The 19,014-nt window shown below is 50.7% G+C and overlaps 2 protein-coding genes across 4 annotated transcripts; one reads left to right on the top strand and one right to left on the bottom strand.

Annotated features, from left to right (window-relative positions):
* The first annotated feature begins 392 nt into the window (after positions 1–392).
* Positions 393–10,765, top strand: SPATA2 (spermatogenesis associated 2). 3 transcript variants are annotated; one of them, XM_028125230.1, is made up of 3 exons: positions 393–548; positions 6,071–6,517; positions 7,425–10,765. In XM_028125230.1, the coding sequence occupies exons 2-3, from the start codon at positions 6,182–6,184 to the stop codon at positions 8,649–8,651; spliced, it is 1,563 nt and encodes a 520-aa protein (XP_027981031.1). In that variant the 5' UTR covers positions 393–548; positions 6,071–6,181; the 3' UTR covers positions 8,652–10,765. The 3 variants fall into 3 exon arrangements, with proteins under 3 accessions (XP_027981031.1, XP_027981032.1, XP_027981033.1); XM_028125231.1 differs by having other exon boundaries at positions 6,010–6,517; XM_028125232.1 differs by having other exon boundaries at positions 6,007–6,517.
* Positions 10,766–13,247: 2,482 nt separating this feature from the next.
* Positions 13,248–13,820, bottom strand: LOC114225543 (interferon lambda-1-like). Its single transcript, XM_028125265.1, has one exon. It carries the CDS (start codon positions 13,818–13,820, stop codon positions 13,248–13,250), a length of 573 nt encoding a protein of 190 aa, XP_027981066.1.
* Positions 13,821–19,014: the final 5,194 nt, after the last annotated feature.

Raw genomic sequence — 19,014 nt, 5'->3', positions numbered from 1 at the left:
ACTGTTAGCTCCTGCTCAGGCGCCGTTGGGAGCGCCGCTCGCGGATCATCTGGACAAGGGACAAGTCCGGGAGGCGGAGGCCGGGGATCACTCAGTCTGCACTCACAGTCCCAGCCTCCGCCGCCCGGCTCCAGACCGGTTGCCATGACAACCCGGCCAGCCACCATCCTGGGGCTGGCGTGCGTCACGTCCGGTCCGTTTGTTTCCGGGTCTAGCCCCAGTTGCGGCGGCGGCCCGCCATGTCCCAGAGCCGGATTCCGCGACTCCTCCGCTCATTCTTCGGCCTCCCGCTTCTTCCTCCACCGCCCACCACCATCCGCCTCTCCCCGGCCCAACGCGCAGCCGCGGCCCGGCCTCTCTTTGGACCCGCCTCCGAAGGACGTCACTTCCTAGCCAAGTGTTTCCGGGTCGCCGCTTGTCCCGGGTTACTGGCTTCGGTGCCCTGCAGCCGGCCGAAGCGACGAGAGCCCAGTCGGGCACGGCTCGGGGAGCGGCCGGGGCTCCTTCTGGATTCTCTCGGCCGGGGCGTCCTCGGAGGCAGTGCCGGGGTGAGTGCGGGGCGGCCGCGGGCGGAAACGGCGTCCGGTGCTTCCCAGGGCAGAGGGGGCGCCCGACTCAGCGGGGCTTGGCCGACCCGGGAGTGGGGTCCCCTCGCAGCCGGCGGGGGCGACGGGCGGCCACGCCTTTTCGGCATCCCGAGGGCGCAGCTCGTCCTCAGGATCCCCACTCCCCCGAGGGCTGCCTTGCAGACTCCTGGGACCGGCCAGGGGTGGCTCCGGGCAGCTCAGGAGGAACACCCCGCCTTCGGCGACTAACCAAGCAGGAGGCCACCCCGACTCCACCGTGAGGCAGTTACCGCGCAGTGGTCCCCAGCCCAGTCTCTGGCAGCAGACCTGGGTTTGTACTCACTGTGTGACCTTGGACAAGTCATTTCATCTTCTGAGCCTCATTTGCCCAATTAGTTAAATGGGAGTGAACGTGCCTGCTAGGGCCGTGGTGGGGATGAAATGAGATGATGCTTGTGAAGCGCTGTCTCTGGCATACAGCAGGCGTCCAGTAAATGATAGCTGCTGTTAATTCATTCACAAACCCGGAAAGGGCCAGAGTTTGGGACTGGGATGTTTTTCACAATTGATATGGCCCTCAGAGGCCGTAGGAATGAGCAGGTTGGGAATAGCAGCCGCCAGCTTCTGTCCCCGGCGGGGAGGGGAAACTGCTTCCTTCAGAGCCCCTCTGAGAGCAGCTGCCAGTAAGGAAACCCGTTTTCAGCACCACTGAGGTTATATTCAGAGGTTTGCAAGGCCTCTCTCTGAATTTCTCTGGAATCTGATTGGGGTCTGGGGACCCTGTGGTGTTTCACAGCCAGTGCAAGGTGCCTTGGATGTGTCTCAGGAACCTCGGATTTGGAATGAGTGCAAAGGAGTGGCGGGTGTGGAGGTGGAGGGGGTTGAACTGCTTGCTCTCCTCTTGCTGCTGTTTGGAGGCTGAGGGAACTCTGAGCTGGCTGAAGCTAGACCAGAGATCTGTAAACCTGTGGACTGGGGCAATGCTGGGACCAAAATAGCTTCTGCCTGTGCAGGGAGGGGCGCCTTCAAATGCTGCTTGGGGACTGTTTCTGCTTGAATGGGCCAGCTGAGGTAAAGCCAAGCTAATGCTTTGCTACTCCCAAATCATTTCAGTTCCTTTCAGTGGGGTTTTAAACAGATACAGCTTTCCTTTGAGATGCTTAAAAAATAATCTTTAGAAAGAGAATAATCCTTAAAAAGCCACCACCTCCCTGACTGTATATATAATATCTCTCTTCATTGACTTGTTTTTCAAAGGGAGTCCAGATTGTGGGTGCAGGAAGTGCTGACCAGGCCTGTTGGCTCTGGGCACCCGCCTGACGCTGTTAGGGATGTTCACAGTGCCATTTTTCCCCCACCAGACTGGCACGTCATGGTGTTCCAATCCTTGGGTTGCTTGGAGAAATTAACGGCTTCTGTCATTGCGCTGTCTAGTCTCCTGTAACCACGCTGTTTTTGCAGAGAGCGTGTTTTTTTGTTGTTCTTGCAGAGTGCTGGGAATAAATTGCTGGCTCTATGCTCAGAAAAGACACCAGCTATGACCAGCTACAATGCAGCCTGTATTCTCAGAAAATGTATTCAGGAGGGATGATGTCAGCTGCCTCACCACTGGCCGGTCTCTGGCCAGCCTCTTCCCTTGGCCCCTGAGCTTACATCATAAAGAGATTTGTGGCTCTTCCAGCCCCATTCTGTGTGGGAAGATGTGAATTTTGCTACTACAGGAATTTTTAGAACTCAACTCTGCTCACCCTGCCATAGGATGTTCTAACTTAGCCTAGCCCTTTCAAGTAGAGCTGTCCAGCAGATGCCGCAGGACAGCTTTGCCTAGAAGCATCGCAGTTCAGAGCTTGAGTCAAGGTTTCGGCATCGGACCTAGGTTCGGACCTCAGATCCACTCTTCCTTCCCTGTAACTCAGGACAGATGATTTGGCCTCATTGAGCCTCAGTTTCCTCTTTAACCTTGGGGCTGTCCTGTGGGTTTCATTGATTTTCATCAAGCCCTTAGCAGAGAGCCCTCATGTACAAATCCCTCGGTGAATGGGAGATTGTAGCAATAAATGAATGAGATAAACGGGGAAAAAACCCAGGCTGCAGGGCCTATCCCAGGTTCAAATTCCAGCTCTGACTGGGCAGAGGAGCTCCCGCTGGGCAGGTGGTTTCATGGCCGAACCTTGGTTTCCTTCTAGCGTTGTCGTGAGGATTAAATGGGATGATGCAGTTAAAGCGGAAGGCCCTGTGCTTAGTGCGTAGTAGGACCTCAGTGATTATTCGTTCCCTTCTCTCTTTCCTTAATTATCTCTTAGCATTCATTTCCTTTTACCTTTTTCCTCACCTACGTGTGTTGGTTCAAGAGTCATCATAGATTGGTTTCCTATCCTTGACTTTAGAACTTGGAGCACCAGTTGGGCTATTTGGATCCCCTTTCCTTGTTTATTGTGTGCCAGCAACAAACAAGGGTGTGGACTGTGGTGTGATTACAGAGCAGCAGACACTGAGCTTGAGGGTGGCTGACTTTGTTAAAAAAAAAAAAATCAGCCTCTATAGGCTCAAAGCTGACTTCCTTGGAGAAAAATCACAGCAGTATTTAGGAGGCTTGATGCCCCTCTGTTTAAATTCTTCTCAGATGTACCAAAAAATAGTCCCTGGGACCAGGGCAGGATGGAAGTTTCTCTCAGATGAATAAAAAACTGTAAATACATAAGGGTTTTTATTAGCAAGGACAATGATGTCTTCTCTCAGGTTGCAATACATACTTTGATAATAACTTCTTTCAACTAGAATTGAGGGCAGCATTGTGACTTCCCAGCTGCTGCCCCCTACCCACTCCCTACCCACCCCATATCCCCCCACTGCACCCACCCTAGGGCCTGGCATGAGATAGGTGCTGCATAAATACTTGTTGAACTTAGGAATCATGGGGTATGGGGAGGAACACAGGTGCCACAGAAAGTCAGGTTTGGAATCTTGGGTTTACTAACCCTGGCTACTTACAGCATGTCATGTCATGGAGCCTCTGTTCCTTCTCTCTCCAGCTGATCTCAGGATTCTTGGCAGAGCTCAAGGAGAAACTGAAGGAGTGGCATCATGAATGCATCATTCATTTTGCCTGTTTTATCAAACACCTACTATGTGCCAGGCTGTGTGTTAGGCACCATGGTGAACAAAACAGGTGTGGTCCTTGCCTTTGTGGAGCTTACTGGGTAATGGGGGGCACAAAGTGAGGAAATTAGTAAATGAATAAATAAAGTTAATAATTTCAAATGGTGATTATCCCAGGATAATGGGATAACAAGGGACTGGGAAGGGGGGAGTTACCATGCTCGGGTTGCCAGCGAGGCCTCTGAGGGGTGACATTTGAGCTAAGGCCTGAATCACGAGAGTGAGCCAGCTATGGGAAGGATCAGAGGAAGAACACCCAAAAGGAACAACATGGGCAAAGGTCCTGAGACAGGAATGAGCTTGGTGTGTTTGAGGAACAGACAGAAAGGTCCCTGTGGGTGGGACTTAGAGGGGAAGGGAAGACAGCCATGAGAAGGGAGTAGGAGGAGACCATGTGAAGCCTTTGACCTTGGTCAGGAGGTAGAATTTTATCCTAATGGACTTACATTTGCCTCCTGTGCTCCTTAAGTGTATTTGATCCTGAAGCATTAGGCTCCCTTGGCAGGGCGGTGGGTGGGAGAAGGTGGCCTCTCTGTCCCCACTTCTCCCGAACATCTCACCCCTCACCTCATAGCTAAGATCCTCAGGAGTCTTCCCAAAGCAGAAGCCCGGCGAGTGGCTCGAGACGTGGATGATTTTATTGACCTCATGATCGCGGCCCGGTTTATAGGCCGTCGGTGCTTCCTGAGCTGAAGTCAGATCTGCTAAAGGCCTGCACAGGGCTGTCCCGCCCCGCAGCTTCTTTCTCAGTCCCTCGCTGTCTCCATAGCCGGTGAGAGCCTCCTTCACTTAGGTGCTTGTGAAGCACATACCTGCCTCACACCCCACCTCTGGCTCTGTGCTCAGGTTACCTCAACGAGGAATTCAGTCAGGATCCCTGCGCCCTCGGAGCTTGTGGTCAGAATGGGGTGAGGCTGAAAATGCACATCGCCTCCTAGGCAGACGTAGTTGCCCACTCTGATCTTACCTTCTGGAGAATGCGTGGCGTTGTGGCAGGGGTATAGCACCTTCAGAAGGCAGCAGCAGCTGCTCGTATGTGTTAAGGGCTTATTTCGAGCCAGTTCTCTGTGAAGAGCTTTATATACTGATGGCACATAATCCTTCCACCAGTTCTGGACTGTAGGTGCTATTATCAGCCCCCATTTTCAGATGAGAAAACTGAGGTGCACAGAGGCTGAGTCATTCACCCAAGTAGCCTAGAGAAGCAGACCCAAGATTCACACCCAGGCAGTCTGGCTTTGGGATCTGTTGGTAATGCCTGTGCTGCGTCTCCTGGCCCTGACCGTACCCCCAGTGAATCCAGATTTCTTCCCGGCATTGTGGCACCAACCACATGGCTTTGCTCTGTGCATGTCCTACTAACCAGTGGCCAAGCGGACAGCAAGAGTGTATAAATTTGGTGTACCGCAGCTCAGAATGTTCTGTCCTCTCCCAGTGGGACTATAAACCTCTCTTAAGGAATAGGGGAATGCAGGCTGTCAAAGGCAGGTAAAACATTCTCCCGGGGTCAGCAGCTGGCGTGGTATGATCATGTCCCTCGTAGCTTTGAACTCTTTGGGTGCTTCACGTGCCTCCTTGAGTAAAAGGTACCGTTGGGGCACGGGACCCTGTTGTGGTGGCGCCTGCAGCTTCATCTCTGGTCACTCCCTTCCCTTTCCCTGGCTGCCTCAGCTGCTCTGGCCCTCTTTCTGTTCCAAGGCCAAGCTCCTTCCTGCCTCAGAAAAGCAGGGCGTGGTGGTTAAGGGCATGGACTTTGGAGCCAGGCTGCCTGGGCTCTCAGCTCTGCCTCTTCATGGTTCTGTAACTTTGTGCACTTTCTTAACATTTCTGTGTCTTAGTTTTTACATCTGTAAAATGGGGATCCTATCTCCTAGGGCTGTTTAAGAAGATGAAATGCGTTCACGTGCATAAGTGCCCGGAGCCTGGTGAGCACCGATAGTGTTAGCTCGGGGCCTTCCTCGGCGACACCTCTGCTGTTACATTCTCTGCCCACCTCTTTGCCTGGCAAACTCCTCATTCTTCAAGTCTAACCACCACTGCCCCGGGTGGGGGTGGGGGGACTTTTTAAAACAACTCCTCCCCACAAAACCAGGTTAGGTGCTCCTAATCATATTCTTCATTCGTGAGTTCAGCAAAGTCAGGGATCTGTTTATCTCGTTTCCACGACAACTTTGCACATAGTCCTGTTCAGTAAATGTGGTGAATGAATGAGCAGAAAGGGGCCAAGGGCTGGTGAGGCCCGGTGTAGCTCAGGCCAGTTCTGTCTCTCGTTTTGTCTCAGCAGCCACACGCTGGTATGTGGACCATTTCGAGGAATGACGTGCTTCTTGTTCTTCCCCTTCCAGAGCATGCCCCTAGTGCAGGTGGGCAACGTGTCAGTGCTTTTAGCGATGTCCCTGCCTCGGACCCAGAAACCATGGAGGAGATAAGGTAGCCCCCCCCCTTCCCTGGATCAGATGGGGAAACCCAGTTCAATGGATACAAAATATAAGGATGACTTATTTCGGAAGTACGTGCAGTTCCATGAGGGCAGAGTGGACACCACCCCCAGCAAGCAGCAGCCTGGCAACGATGAGTACCTTCGGGTGGCAGCCTCGACCCTGCTCAGCCTACACAAGGTGGATCCCTTTTATCGATTCCGGCTGATCCAGTTCTATGAGGTGGTGGAGAGCTCCCTGCGCTCCCTAAGCTCCTCCAGCCTGCGGGCTTTGCACTGCGCCTTCAGCATGCTGGAAACGGTGGGCGTCAACCTCTTCCTCTACCCGTGGAAGAAGGAATTCAGAAGCATCAAGGTAAGGTCTAGGGCAAGGCCGTCTGCACTGGTCCCCCTTCTTTCCCTCCCAGGCCGACTGGAGAGGGCTTGTGCCAATTCCATGCCTCCTCTGCCCGCAGACCCTCCTGCCTTCCACACTCCTTTGACGTAACAACTAGAAGGAACCCCCGGGGCTCCCTATCTTGCTGTCTGATCAGTGTCATCCTTTACTGGGTCCCTGCCCCTGGCAGCTCCCACCTGAAGCTGTGAGGTTGGAAAGGTAGGCAGCACCCTGGTGATGCAGGGCCTTGAAGCCCAGGGCAAAGGGCTTGAATTTACCCTAAGTAGGCTGGGAAGCTTGCAAAGCATCCTTCTGGCTGTTGTATGGGAACTAGACTAGTGGGGCAGCGAGAATAGTTAGGAGGCTGCCACGGATGTTGGGGTACCCTGAGAGCCGGTTTGGACTAAGTGGTAACAGACAGGAGGGTGGAGGATGGATTTAAGAGAGAAAGAGAACTCTGAATCATTCCGAAGGCAGTGATGGCTCGGGAGAGTTTCCACAAAGCCAGACTATTATTCTTCAGAACTTCTCAGAGATGCCAGAAAGGAATATTCTCCTTGCTCATTGGGCATTCTGCCTCTACTCTGATCCCTTCTCTCCATCCCCGTTTGCCCTGTTTCCTCCTCATATGGAGCAGAGCTGCTGATCCCCATATGGGAAGCTGGTGGCTTTGTGCCCTCCGCTCCAGGCGGGAGCGCTGCGCGGTTTCCCGCACATTCCCGCACACCGTGTGCTGAGCTAGCCTCTGCCTGCTGCAGTGAGGAGCTGCTGAGATCCTGCCTCCCCGCGCTCCCTCTCCGCCGCGGGGGCGCCGGGCTCTGAAGCTGGCTCTGTGTGTGTCTCGGAGAGCAAATCGCGCCTCTCTTTTTCTGTCTCCTTCTCCTAGACCTACACGGGCCCCTTCGTTTATTATGTCAAGTCGTCATTACTGGAAGAGGACATCCAAGCCATCCTGCATTACATGGGCTATGTGCCTGAGTTAGGGACTGCGTACAAACTCAAAGAACTCGTGGAGACCCTCCAGGTGAAGATGGTCTCCTTTGAGCTCTTTCTGGCCAAGGTGGAGTGTGAGCAGATGATGGAAATCCACTCCCAAGTCAAGGACAAGGGCTACTCCGAGCTGGACGTGGTGAACGAGCGCAAGAGCAGCACGGAGGATGTGCGGGGCTGCTCGGAGGCCCTCCGGCGGCGGGCTGAGGGCCGGGAGCACCTGACGGCCTCCATGGCCCGCGTGGCGCTCCAGAAGTCAGCCAGCGAGCGGGCGGCTAAGGACTACTACAAGCCTCGGGTGACCAAGCCCTCGAGGTCGGTGGACGCCTATGACAGCTACTGGGAGAGCCGGAAGCCACCCCTGAAGGCCTCGTTGAGCCTGCGGAAGGAGCCCGTGGCACCAGACTTGGGGGACGACCTCAAGGATGAGATCATCCGCCCGTCCCCCCTGCTCCTGACCATGTCCAGCGCCCCCCACGGAAGCCCGGATGACCTGCCACCCCCCTCCCCCAACAACGGCCTTGGCCTGCTGCGTGGCACATACTTCTCTGCTCAGGATGACGTGGATCTGTACACAGACTCGGAGCCTAGGGCTACGCACCGGAGGCAGGACGCCCTGCGGCCGGACGTGTGGCTGGTCAGAAATGATGCCCACCCCCTCTACCACAAGCGTTCACCCCCCGCCAAAGAGTCCTCCCTGTCCAAGTGCCAGAGCTGCGGGCTGTCCTGCAGCGCCTCCCTCTGCCAGCGCTGCGACAGCCTGCTCTCCTGTCCCCCAGCCCCCAAGCCAGGCGCCTTCCCTGGCAAGGCCTCTGCCCATGACAGCCTGGCCCACGGGTCCTCTCTGCGGGAGAAGTACGCGGGCCAGACTCAGGGCCTCGAGCGGCTGCCGCACCTTCACCCAAAACCCAAGCCCTCCACCACAGCCGCCTCCCGCTGCGGCTTCTGCAACCGCCCGGGTGCCACCAACACCTGCACCCAGTGTTCAAAAGTCTCCTGCGACGGCTGTGTCAGCGCCTACCATTACGACCCCTGCTGCAAAAAGAATGAGCTGCACAAGTTCATGCCCAACAACCAGCTGAACTACAAGTCCACCCAGCTCTCCCATCTCGTGTATAGATAGACTGGACCCTGCACCCCTGCTCCAAGGGCTACACCACTGACTCTCTGGTCCCCTCCGGGGAAGAAGTGTTAGTGTACTGATCTCAGAAGCCGAGACCTGCGTTTGACCATGTAGGTGTCAGGGGATCGGGGCTTGGCTGCACCATGTGGGAGTTCACTTGGTGGCCCACATATTTCAACTGACGGCTGCTTTATCGCCGGACGAGGGGGAGGGTGGCACTTCCGTTCAGATTCATTTTTGCTAATCTCTCCACTCCCCGTTCCGTTGTTCGTTTTGTTTTCGAAGAGGATTTCTATCTCTGAGACCCCTGTCACACCCACCCCTCCCACTGCAAAGCCAACTTGGACTGGGGAGGGCCCTCCAGGTCACCTCCGAATGCCCACCTGGAGCGCCGAGCTAGAGGCCTGTTGGCTTGTGAAATGAGCCCTCCTGCCACACTGGGCCTCTTCCCATGGCTCATCCTTTGGCCACCCCCTTCCCAAACGCAAGGACCCCCGCCTGGACTCCCCTACCCCGCTGACTTCTGCCTGTGTAAGTCTCAAGGGTGGGCAGAGTCCAGTCGTCCCTGAATGGCATCCTGTTACCACCGCTCGGTTCGGCCCGTGGTGTCCGTGCACTTTGCCCTGGCGCATCCAGGTGCGGGCCTTCCATGGCAGGGTGGACTGTTCCCCCTTTCTGTTGTTTGCACACGCCCCTCTTACTGTACTGTAAATAGATATTTTTGAGATTTATTTTTAAATAAATATTCAACTTGCCGTGTGTTTCAAAGTGGTTCAAACATGAATTATGTAGCTATTTATACAAACGGCCCGGGTTCTTTAGTCTTCCAAGGGAGGGTCTCATGCCCTTCCGTGTTGTATCCTACACACACCACAGCCTGAGGGTGGAGCGGAGAGTGTGGGGGCAAAGGAGGAGCAGACGATGTCCCGGAGTCGGTGGAGAGCCACTGTCTTCCCTACAATAAATCTCTATACACCTACCTCCAGCGTACGCTTAGGGGCTAGCGCGGGCCGGGAGGTCCGTGCGCCTGCGGAACCACAATAACCTAGTGACCTTCAGGAGCCTCGCTCTGCAGGTCGACAGCCTGGTCTTTGCCACTCGCTGTGTGTGAACCTCGCACTCCGAACGTCTTGAGTCTTGTTTCAGAAGGAAAATCCTATGGGATTCCCCCCGCCCCTCCATCCCAGCGCTCTTTGCCTGTTTCTGGGACTCCTCTGCAACATCAGTGATCTTTTTTGCACTAAAAGTGGGCCCGAGTCAGCCTGTGCCCATCAAACGGATGTCTCCTGAGATACTCAGCTAAGCCTCAGTGCTTCTAAACCTGAAGGCCCCTTTAACTCCGAATGACCCCTGGATTTTCCTTTTGGGGTGCAGAGCAGGAGTGGGGCAAGAATTTGAAAATAAAACCGCTTCCTTGTGAACTACTATATTTTAGCCATATGTGTTTGTGATGTACAGAATATTATAGGAATTTACATGCAGTGGGTTTTCTGGTAGTGGAAGGAGGTATTCAGCGCTTGAACAAATTTAAATCTGGCTGAATCCTGAGGCCACTGTGAATTTGCTGATGTTCTTCCAACTCAGTCGAGTGATTTTAAGGTTTTCCAAATCTTCTCTGGCTCTTTTTTACATATCTGGTAGAGCACATGTAGATATTCGATGTGTATATACAGCTGGATTTCACCACCTTTATTACCAAGACCAGCCCGTTCTGGGGTCATCATCTTTGATGTTCTTCCTTTCCACGTTTCAGAAGTACCGATGCCTGTTTTACTCCTGAGAGGGCTAGTTTGCTAGTTTTCCATTCCCAGATTGCTCCAGCCTACAGGAACTTCACCAGCCGTGATGCCAGGTCACTTGTGCCCCCAGGGGGCAGAAGCAGGAGTACCCACCTCGTCCTGGGAGAGAAAGTCCGGCACACGTGCCATCATGGAGATAACTGTGTTCACAGACTGGAAGAGAAAATGCTCTGCCCCTGTCCTTGGTGTGTACCTTATTGTATGAGGTTGCTGTGATTGAGCTGGATAAATATATGCTAATTTAAAAAGGCATATGTTTTGCATTTGATTTCTACCAAGAGTTGAAATGTTGAGAGATGATTTAAAAAATAATAAAGTGTCTTCCATTATTAAACCAAGTGTTTGGGGTTTTATGTCCCTCCCTCCCTGCTGCTTTTGAAGTTTGGGTTGCTTGGATTTTTTTGTTTTGCTCAAACCACATTCTTCAATGACAGGACTCACATTTTCTCCTCCACAAAACAGATACGTGACAACAAGCGGCATTCTGCATTTGAGAGCTCACACTGTGAGCTGGGTTATGCTGGGACTTTACGTGCATGATTCCACGTAACGGTGTCAGCCCTCCTGTAAGCTAGGTCGTGTTATCCCCATCTTAAAGATGGGGAAACTGAGATGTGCAAAGTTCAGCCATTCTTCTCAGGACTGGGAGTACAGACTCCAGGAGAAATGATTGTTGGTGGTGATTGGCAGGCATTGAATAACATTGGAGGACATAATGACAAAAATTAATTACATCTTTAATTCTTTTGATCCATTTAGATGCCTTAAGGAGGAAGTTCGTCTAATGCTAGCTTGTCTTGACCAAAGAGGAAGCAGGTGTTGGGCACGGAGCCTCAGGCAGAATCTTAGCGAGGTGTTCGGTTGCCTTCTACCTGGAGCAGGCCATACTGCTTTCCATCTACAGCAATGATAGATGACTTCAAAAATCAATTGAAGTGTTTTCTCAAAGGAAGGTTGACCTGAAAGCGGGACGCATGGCAAAAATCTTGAGCATGGTCTAAGAGCAGCTGTGGTTTAGGACATCCGGGCTCTCAGTAGCTGCAGAGTCTCTGCATGAGGGTGACCACTGCTGGGTCGGCCCCTACAAGGTACCTCAGCTATCGGGGAGAGAGGAAGCAGGTTTCTCTATTCTCATGCATTGGCGAACAAATCATCCAGGCCTCGGGCCAGACCAAGGCCCACGTAAGTGTTGGGTTTGCTGTTAGCTACAGCATAGGGAATGGCAGTGCTGGGCACGGCGGCTTCCTGGAGACACACGCACCCGGCCCGGGAGAGCCGAGGACGCCAGACCCTCACTTGGCATCCAAAGCAGAGCGCTGACTTGGGAGCAGATTGCTTCATCTGTGGATGGAAATGACAAGCACAGTTAACATCATCAGGCCCACCAGCTGTCCCTGGCTCTGCTGCCAGCCTCGAGGCCTGTCCGTGGCACCCCTCACGCCTGATTACCAGTCTCCGAGGGATGAGGGCTGTGGCAGACGCTCCCAGTTGAACCCTGATCTCTCACCCTTTCTCCCTTGGCCCTGATTCTTTAAGACACATGGCCATCCAGAATAAAGACTGCCTTTCCCTGTCTCTCTCGTAGCCAGGCGTGGTTATGTGGCTACGTCTGGTCGCTGGGACGGAGAAGTGGTTTGTGTGGCTTCCGAGACCTGTCTGTCAAAGGATCTTGTCCTTCCCACCCCGAGCCTCCTTCCTGGCTGCAATGTGCTGGCTGGAGTGGAGCAGCGATGTGAGACGGAGGCCGAAGCCAGGTGAAGGGGAGGGTGGGGCAGCAGTTGGAAGGGGCCGGGTACCTGATGCTTAGGAAGCCGCCACCGTACCCAGCCTGCCCTGCCTACCTCCAGAGTTTTTGTGTAAGGAGGAATGAACTATTACCTCGCTTAAACCACATCCCCTCCCCCATTTTCTCACTGAAGAAACCTTTTTATTTACAAATGTCATGTACACTGAACCCAGATTCAACAATTTGTAACAGTTACCAAGTTGCAGCCAACCTGGTTTCCTTTCTACCCATCCATCCACTTCCCTCATAAATTTCTTTGAAGCAAATTCCAGTTAGCTATTTCATTTGTGAAATTTCAGTATGTGTATCTAAAAGACAAGGACTTTTATTTATCTTTTATGTTTTTAAAGATTTATTTAAGCAATCTCTACATCCAGTGCGGGGCTTGAACTCACGACCGCGGTCAAGAATCACCATGCTCTTCCAGCTGAGCCAGCCGGGCGCCCCAAGACAAGGACTTTTAAAACACCATACATACCGTTATCTCGTCTAAGTTTTTAGAATTGTTTAATAGCGATACGTATGCAATCAATGTTCTGAAATCCAGTTGTCATAGAAATCCATATTTTAAAAACTCTATCGGCTCAAATAAGGTCTCCACGCTGCAATTGGTGGATACATCTTTACATCATCTTTACCCTAAAGGCTGTCCCTGTAAGAGTGTAGAGACCCCAACTTTGTCTTTTTTTCCCTTTGAAATGTTTTTGTTAAGCTGGATTTTTAGTCCTTTCAAGTTTGCCAGAGGCTGTGTTTTGCTCATTGCAGTCCGCACTGTTGTGTAACACGTTCCTCTCTTCTCTCAGTCTTCACAGTAGTGGCTTTTTTTCTTCTTCTTCTTATTCCTGTTTATTTGCTGCACGTTGTACACAAGTAAAAAAATAAACATTTCTTATGGGTACGGAGCAGGGCTGCATAAATAAGGGATGGAGAGGAAGTAACTTAAGGCAGGGGTGAGGCTTGGTGCCTACATAAGGTCTGGGTCCCAGATGGGCTGAGGGTGGGTCCAGGTTCTCAGACGCACACGTCTCCACTGGCAACACATTTCAGGTCCTGTGTGAGGAGGCGGAAGAGGTTGAACGTGATGGAGGCCTCGAGGCAGCCCTGGGACTCATTTGGGGCCTTGTGGAGCCGGTGCAGCCAGTGGTGGAGGCGGCCACGGGGTCTGGGTCCTGCTGTGGGCTGAGCCAGGACACAAGCCTGGAGCTCGGAGTGGATGTGGCGCAGCATGCGGAGGGGCTGGTCCAGGACGACCCCCAGGGACGAGTCAGCCATGTTCCCCAGGACCTTCAGCGTCAAGTCTAGCTCAGCCTCCAAGGCCACGGGGCGCTCCCAGGCCTGCAGCAGCCTCAGGTTCCTGGTCCTAGGGAAGAGGCGAGAGCTGCAGCTCCAGTTCTTGGGCAAAAGCGACTCCTCTAAGGCATCCTTGGCCTTCTTGAAGGCTCCTAGCTCCCTCGGTGACAGAGATTGGAACCTCTCCATGTGGCAGTCCCTCCTGGTTGTGGTGGGTTTGGAAGTAGGGACAGGGCCTGCTTCGGCCAAGCCCAGCACCACGGTCACCAGCACCAGGACCCACACTGTCGCCATGGCCAGATCCCCACCGCTTTCCCTGCTGCATGGCTCTGCTTTTAGCCAGGCTCACTGGGCAACCCCGGCTGATGTATGTAAAGCGAAAAGGCAAATGAAAATTGGAATCTCCACTTGACGGGACCGGCATACGTAAGTGGGGCCAGTCCCGAACCAGGTGAGCACGTGGATCTGGGTGAGGCTGCCTGAGCCGCAGAGACAGGGTATCCCACAAGTCCCTTCTCTGGACCTGTGCCGAGAAGGAAAGAGAAACTGAAATTCACTCACAGGAGAACACCTTGTTTCTGAGAAGTCCCGGTGCCTGGACGATCTTCAGTTTACAGGAGAACACCTTGTTTCTGAGAAGTCCCGGTGCCTGGACGATCTTCAGTTTACAGGCAGCCTTCAGCTAGTTGGCTTTGGGGGAACCCCTTACTGAGGCTGAGGCAGGTGGAGGGATGGGAAAGTGGCTCGAGTGGGGTGGGGGCTGGGAGGTGTGGGTGAGGCTGCCTTAGCGGCAGAGGGGGCTTCCTTTTGAGGCACGGTTGGTTGTCGTGGTCCCATTTGTCTACTTTTGCTTTTGTTACCTGTGCTTTTGGCATCATGTCTAAGAAATCCTTGCCAAATCCTGTCCTGAAACTTTTCCCTATGTTTTCTTCTAGGAGTTTTATAGTTTTAGGTCTTACATTTAGGCCTTTAGTCCATTTTGAGTTATGTTTTATATGTGGCATAAGGTAAGGGTCTAACTTCTAACTGCGTTTGGATATCCAGTTTCCCCACCACCATTTGTTGAGACTGTCCATACCCTGTTGTGTGTTCTCGACACCCCTGTTGAAGCTCATTTGACCATATACGTGAGGGTTTATTACTGGGCTCTATTCTGTTCCACTGGTCTATAAGTCTATCTTTATGCCAGTCCTATAGTATTTTGATACCGTAGCTTTGTATGTAATATGTTTTGAAATCAGAAAGTGTAAGGAGTCAAACATTGTCCTTTTAAAGATTGTTTCAACTACTCAGGGGCCCTTGAGAGCCAATATAAATGTTAGGACTGTTTTTTTCTATTTCTGCAAAAATGCCATTGGGCCTTTGATAGGGATTGCATTGAACTGGTAGATTGCTTTGGGTCGTATGGACGTTGTTACAATATTAAGTCTTCCAACCCATGAACACAAGATGTCTTTGCATTTATTTGTGTCTTCTTTAATTTCTTACAGTAATGTTTTATAGTTTTCAGTGTACAAGTCTTTTGCTTCCTTGGTTAAGTTTATTTCCAAGTATTTTATTCTTTTTGATGCTATTGTGAATGGAATTGTTTTCATAATTTCCTTTTCAGATTGCTCATTGTGTATGGATAGAAGGCAACTGATTTTTTTATGTGTTAATTTTATATTCTGTAACTTGGTTGAATTCATTTGTTAGTTCTAACAGGGTTTTGTGTGTGTGTGTGTGTGTGTGTGAAATCTTTAAGGTTTTCTACATATAAGATAATGTTATCTGAGAACAGATCCAGTTTTACTTCTTTCTTTCCAATTTGGATGCCTTTTATTTCTTTTTCTTGCCTAATTTCTCTGGCTAAGACTTCCAGTACTGTGTTGAATTCAAGTGGCAAGAGTGGGCATCCTTGCTTTGTTCCTGATCTTACAGGAACAGCTTTCAGTCTTTCACCATTGAGTATGATGTGCGCTGTGGCACATATATTTTCATATGTGACCTTTATTATGTTGAGGTAATTTCTATTCCTAGTTTGTTGAGTGTTTTTATCATGAAAGTGTGTTGAATTTTGTTAAACACTTTTTTTTCCTGCATCAGTTGGGGCAACCATGTGGTTTTTGTCCTTCATTCTATTAATGTACATCACTTGGTAGTTGACTTTTGAGGCTTGCTCAGATTTGGGTTTGATTTTTTGGGGAATAAGAATACTTCATAGATGTTGTGTTCCTTCATCAGGAGGCACGTGATGTTGAATTCTCTCCCTTTGGGATAGTAACAGCCATTAGGACTATTGTTTGGTGCTTAGATCAGCCATTTCATTGGACGCTGCAAAATGTAGAGATTCCAATTCTAGTATTCCTTTGGCAACTGGAACACTTCTATAAAAGGAAACTTCTTTGTGGTGGTGTGACTCTACACATGTGATAAAATTGTATAAACTAAACACACACGCGCGCGCGCTCTCACACATGTAAAATGGATACAATTTGAACAAGGTCTGTGGCTTGTACTAATGTTAGTTTCCCGGTTGTGATATTGTTCTGTATTTGTGCAAGACATTATTACTGGGTGCAGGGTACATGGGACCTTTTTGTATTATTTTTTGCAACTTCCTGTAAGTTTATAATTATTTTTTTAAAAGAAAAAAGAAACTTCTTTTAGCTACTATTTGACTACCAGGAGTAGTTTAAATGAGATAAATCCTTAATTATTTGCCTTTATTTTATTACTACTTTTTTTAGTAAGCTCTAGGCCGTGTGGGGCTTGAACTCACAACCCTGAGATCAGGAGTCACATGCTTTACCAACTGAGCCAGCCGGGTGCCCCTCTCTGCCTTAATTTTTACTTAATGAGTTGATGCCTCAGAGTACCCCAACAGTGACTAATTTTTTTAAAGTATTAACTCATTGATTTCAGCAGAGTACGTTCCATATCTATATTTTAATTTCAGTATATTTTAAGTATTTTAGTTCTTTACATTATCGTTACTGTCTTTTCAATGAACAGAGCTTACATTGTTCAAAAAACAAAATACATATAAGTTCATACTTATACCTTATTTTCTATTATTTTTTTAAAAGATTTTATTTATTTGAGAGAGAGAGAGCATGGGCAGGTCAGGGGCAGAGGGAGAAGCAGGCTCTCCGCTGAGCAGGGAGCCCAATGTGGGACTGGATCCCAGGACTCCAGGATCATGACCTGAGCCGAAGGCACATATTTAACCGACTGAGCCACCCAGGGGCCCCCATACTTATACTTTAAGTGAACATTCAGGACCATAGGATTTTTTTTTTAAAGATTTTATTTGTTTAATTGACAGAGAGAGAGCATGAGAGGGAACACAAGCAGGGGGAGTGAGAGAGGGAGAAGCAGGCTTCCAGCTGAGCAGGGAGCCCGATGCGGGGCTTGATCCCAGGACCCCGGGATCATGACCTGAGCCGAAGGCAGTTGCTTAACCAACTGAGCCACCCAGGGGCCTGCCCCAGGACCATAGGATTTTTACTTAACCTCATCTATCTTTTTCTGTTAAGTCCTGGTTCTCAAGGACTCTAGGAAAGCCATTACTGATTTTAATTTTGCCACCTATGACCAGACCCAATCTTGACTGAGAGGAGGGAGTCATGGCCCCTTGGAGAGAGGCTCAGTTACCCCCCACAGAGCAGGGCCGAGCTGAGGCTCTTGTTTGCAAGTTTCCAGGTGGGATTAACTAACTCCGTTAGTAAATGAGGCATCCGAGCTACATGGGAAGCCGGGGCGGGGGTAATGCAGTTCCAGTGCAGTTCTTCACCCTCCCTGCCCTGGACGAGCCCCTGCTCCCGGTGCTGACCTTTCCAGCCTTTTTTCATTCTTTCACCGCACTTGTCCGCATCCTAAAGCATCGTCCTCTCCTGTGGTTTTGCGTGGTTTTATAGGTGCTCATCATTCTGTACTTGCCTGCAGCTTGCTCTCCGCGCCTCTCAATGTTCTGAGATTTAACCGTGTTGATAATTCATTGTAGCTTCGTACATTCATCCACCCGCTCACTGCTGCACAGAGTACGTTCCATGACTGTGCCACAGCTTACCTGCTCTCCTGGTGAGGAACATTTAGCTTGTTTCCAATCAGGTGCTACTGCAAATATTCTCACGGGTGTCTCCTGGTGCAAGAACGTGTAAGAATTTTTCTAGGGCAGGGGTGGGCAGGCTTCTGTAAGTGGCTAGGTAGTGAATATTTTCGGCTTCGGGAGCCAAGAGGAAAAAGAAAAGTTATGTAGGTACTTACATAACGAGAGAAAAAAATTTCCATACGTTTTTTAAAAAAGATTTTTATTTGAGAGAGAGATAGGAAGAGAGAGCATGAGCGGGGAGGAGAGGGAGAAGCAGGCTCCGTGCTGAGCAGGGAGCCCCATGTGGGGACTCGATCCCAAGACCCTGGGATCATGACCTGAGCCAAAGGCAGACGCTTAACCAACTGAGCCACCCAGGCGCCCCCTTCCATAAATTTTTAATTAAAAAATTTAAAGCTTTATTTATGGACATTGAAATTTGAATTTCATGTAGTTTTCAGGTCATGAAATATTCTTTTGAAATTTTTTTCAACCATTTGGGGAAGTTAAAAGCCATTCTTGGGGCGCTTGGGTGGCTCAGTCGTTAAGCATCTGCCTTCGGCTCAGGTCATGATCCCAGGGTCCTGGGATCGAGCCCTGCCATCGGGCTCCCTGCTCGGCGGGAAGCCTGCTTCTCCCTCTCCCACTCCCCCTGCTTGTGTTCCCTCTCTCGCTGTGTCTCTCTCTGTCAAATAAGTAAATAAATAAAATCTTAAAAAAAAGCCATTCTTCACTCTCTGGTAGTACAGAGAGCAGGTAGGAGGCAGGGTTTGGTCCGCAGGCAGTGTCTGCTCCTGCTTGCTCTCCTAGGAGCGGAATTCCTGGGTTGAAGGGTGACAGGTGTCTTTAACTCTACTAGGCATTGCCAGACGCTCTTCAAAGTGGACTCCGACCAGACGACAGACTAGTGCTCTATCCCATCAAAGCTCTCTGCTTACTGCCCAGCTCCAGCTGTGGTTTCATGTGTAATCACATTATGAAACATGAAGGTACCAGGCAGTGTGTTCCTGAGCACTGAATAACCGTGCTTTATGAAGGACAGAAAATATATACAAACAACAGCATGTTTTAAGTTACCCATTATCCTTCCATTCAGAGAGAACCAAAGTTAAAACTTGGCACCTGTCATTCCAGATTTTTTCCTATTTATACACACACCATTAACCGTTAGAGGCTAACGTTATATATTATTGTTTTGGAATCTGTTTGTCTCACTTCACGAATTTGTATCGTACCAGTTATTTCTGTTGCACGTGATGTAGCCCTCACCTTTGTGTGTGGCTGTCTCCCAGAGCTTTCTGGCCTTTAAGGAAAAACTTCCCTGGCTCGCTCCCCTCCACCCTGAGTGCTTCTTCTAGGAGTGGAGAAGAGGGTTGAAATGTGAACGAAAAATACCAGTTCCCTCTGGCAGGTGCC

This window comes from Eumetopias jubatus, unplaced genomic scaffold (assembly GCF_037043125.1).
Source record: "Eumetopias jubatus isolate StellerSeaLion01/CBP00866 unplaced genomic scaffold, mEumJub1_p1.0 scaffold_9, whole genome shotgun sequence".
Taxonomy (NCBI): Eukaryota; Metazoa; Chordata; class Mammalia; order Carnivora; family Otariidae; genus Eumetopias; species Eumetopias jubatus.
Note: the sequence above shows the minus strand (reverse complement) of the source record. Positions and strands in the feature narration are given on the sequence as shown.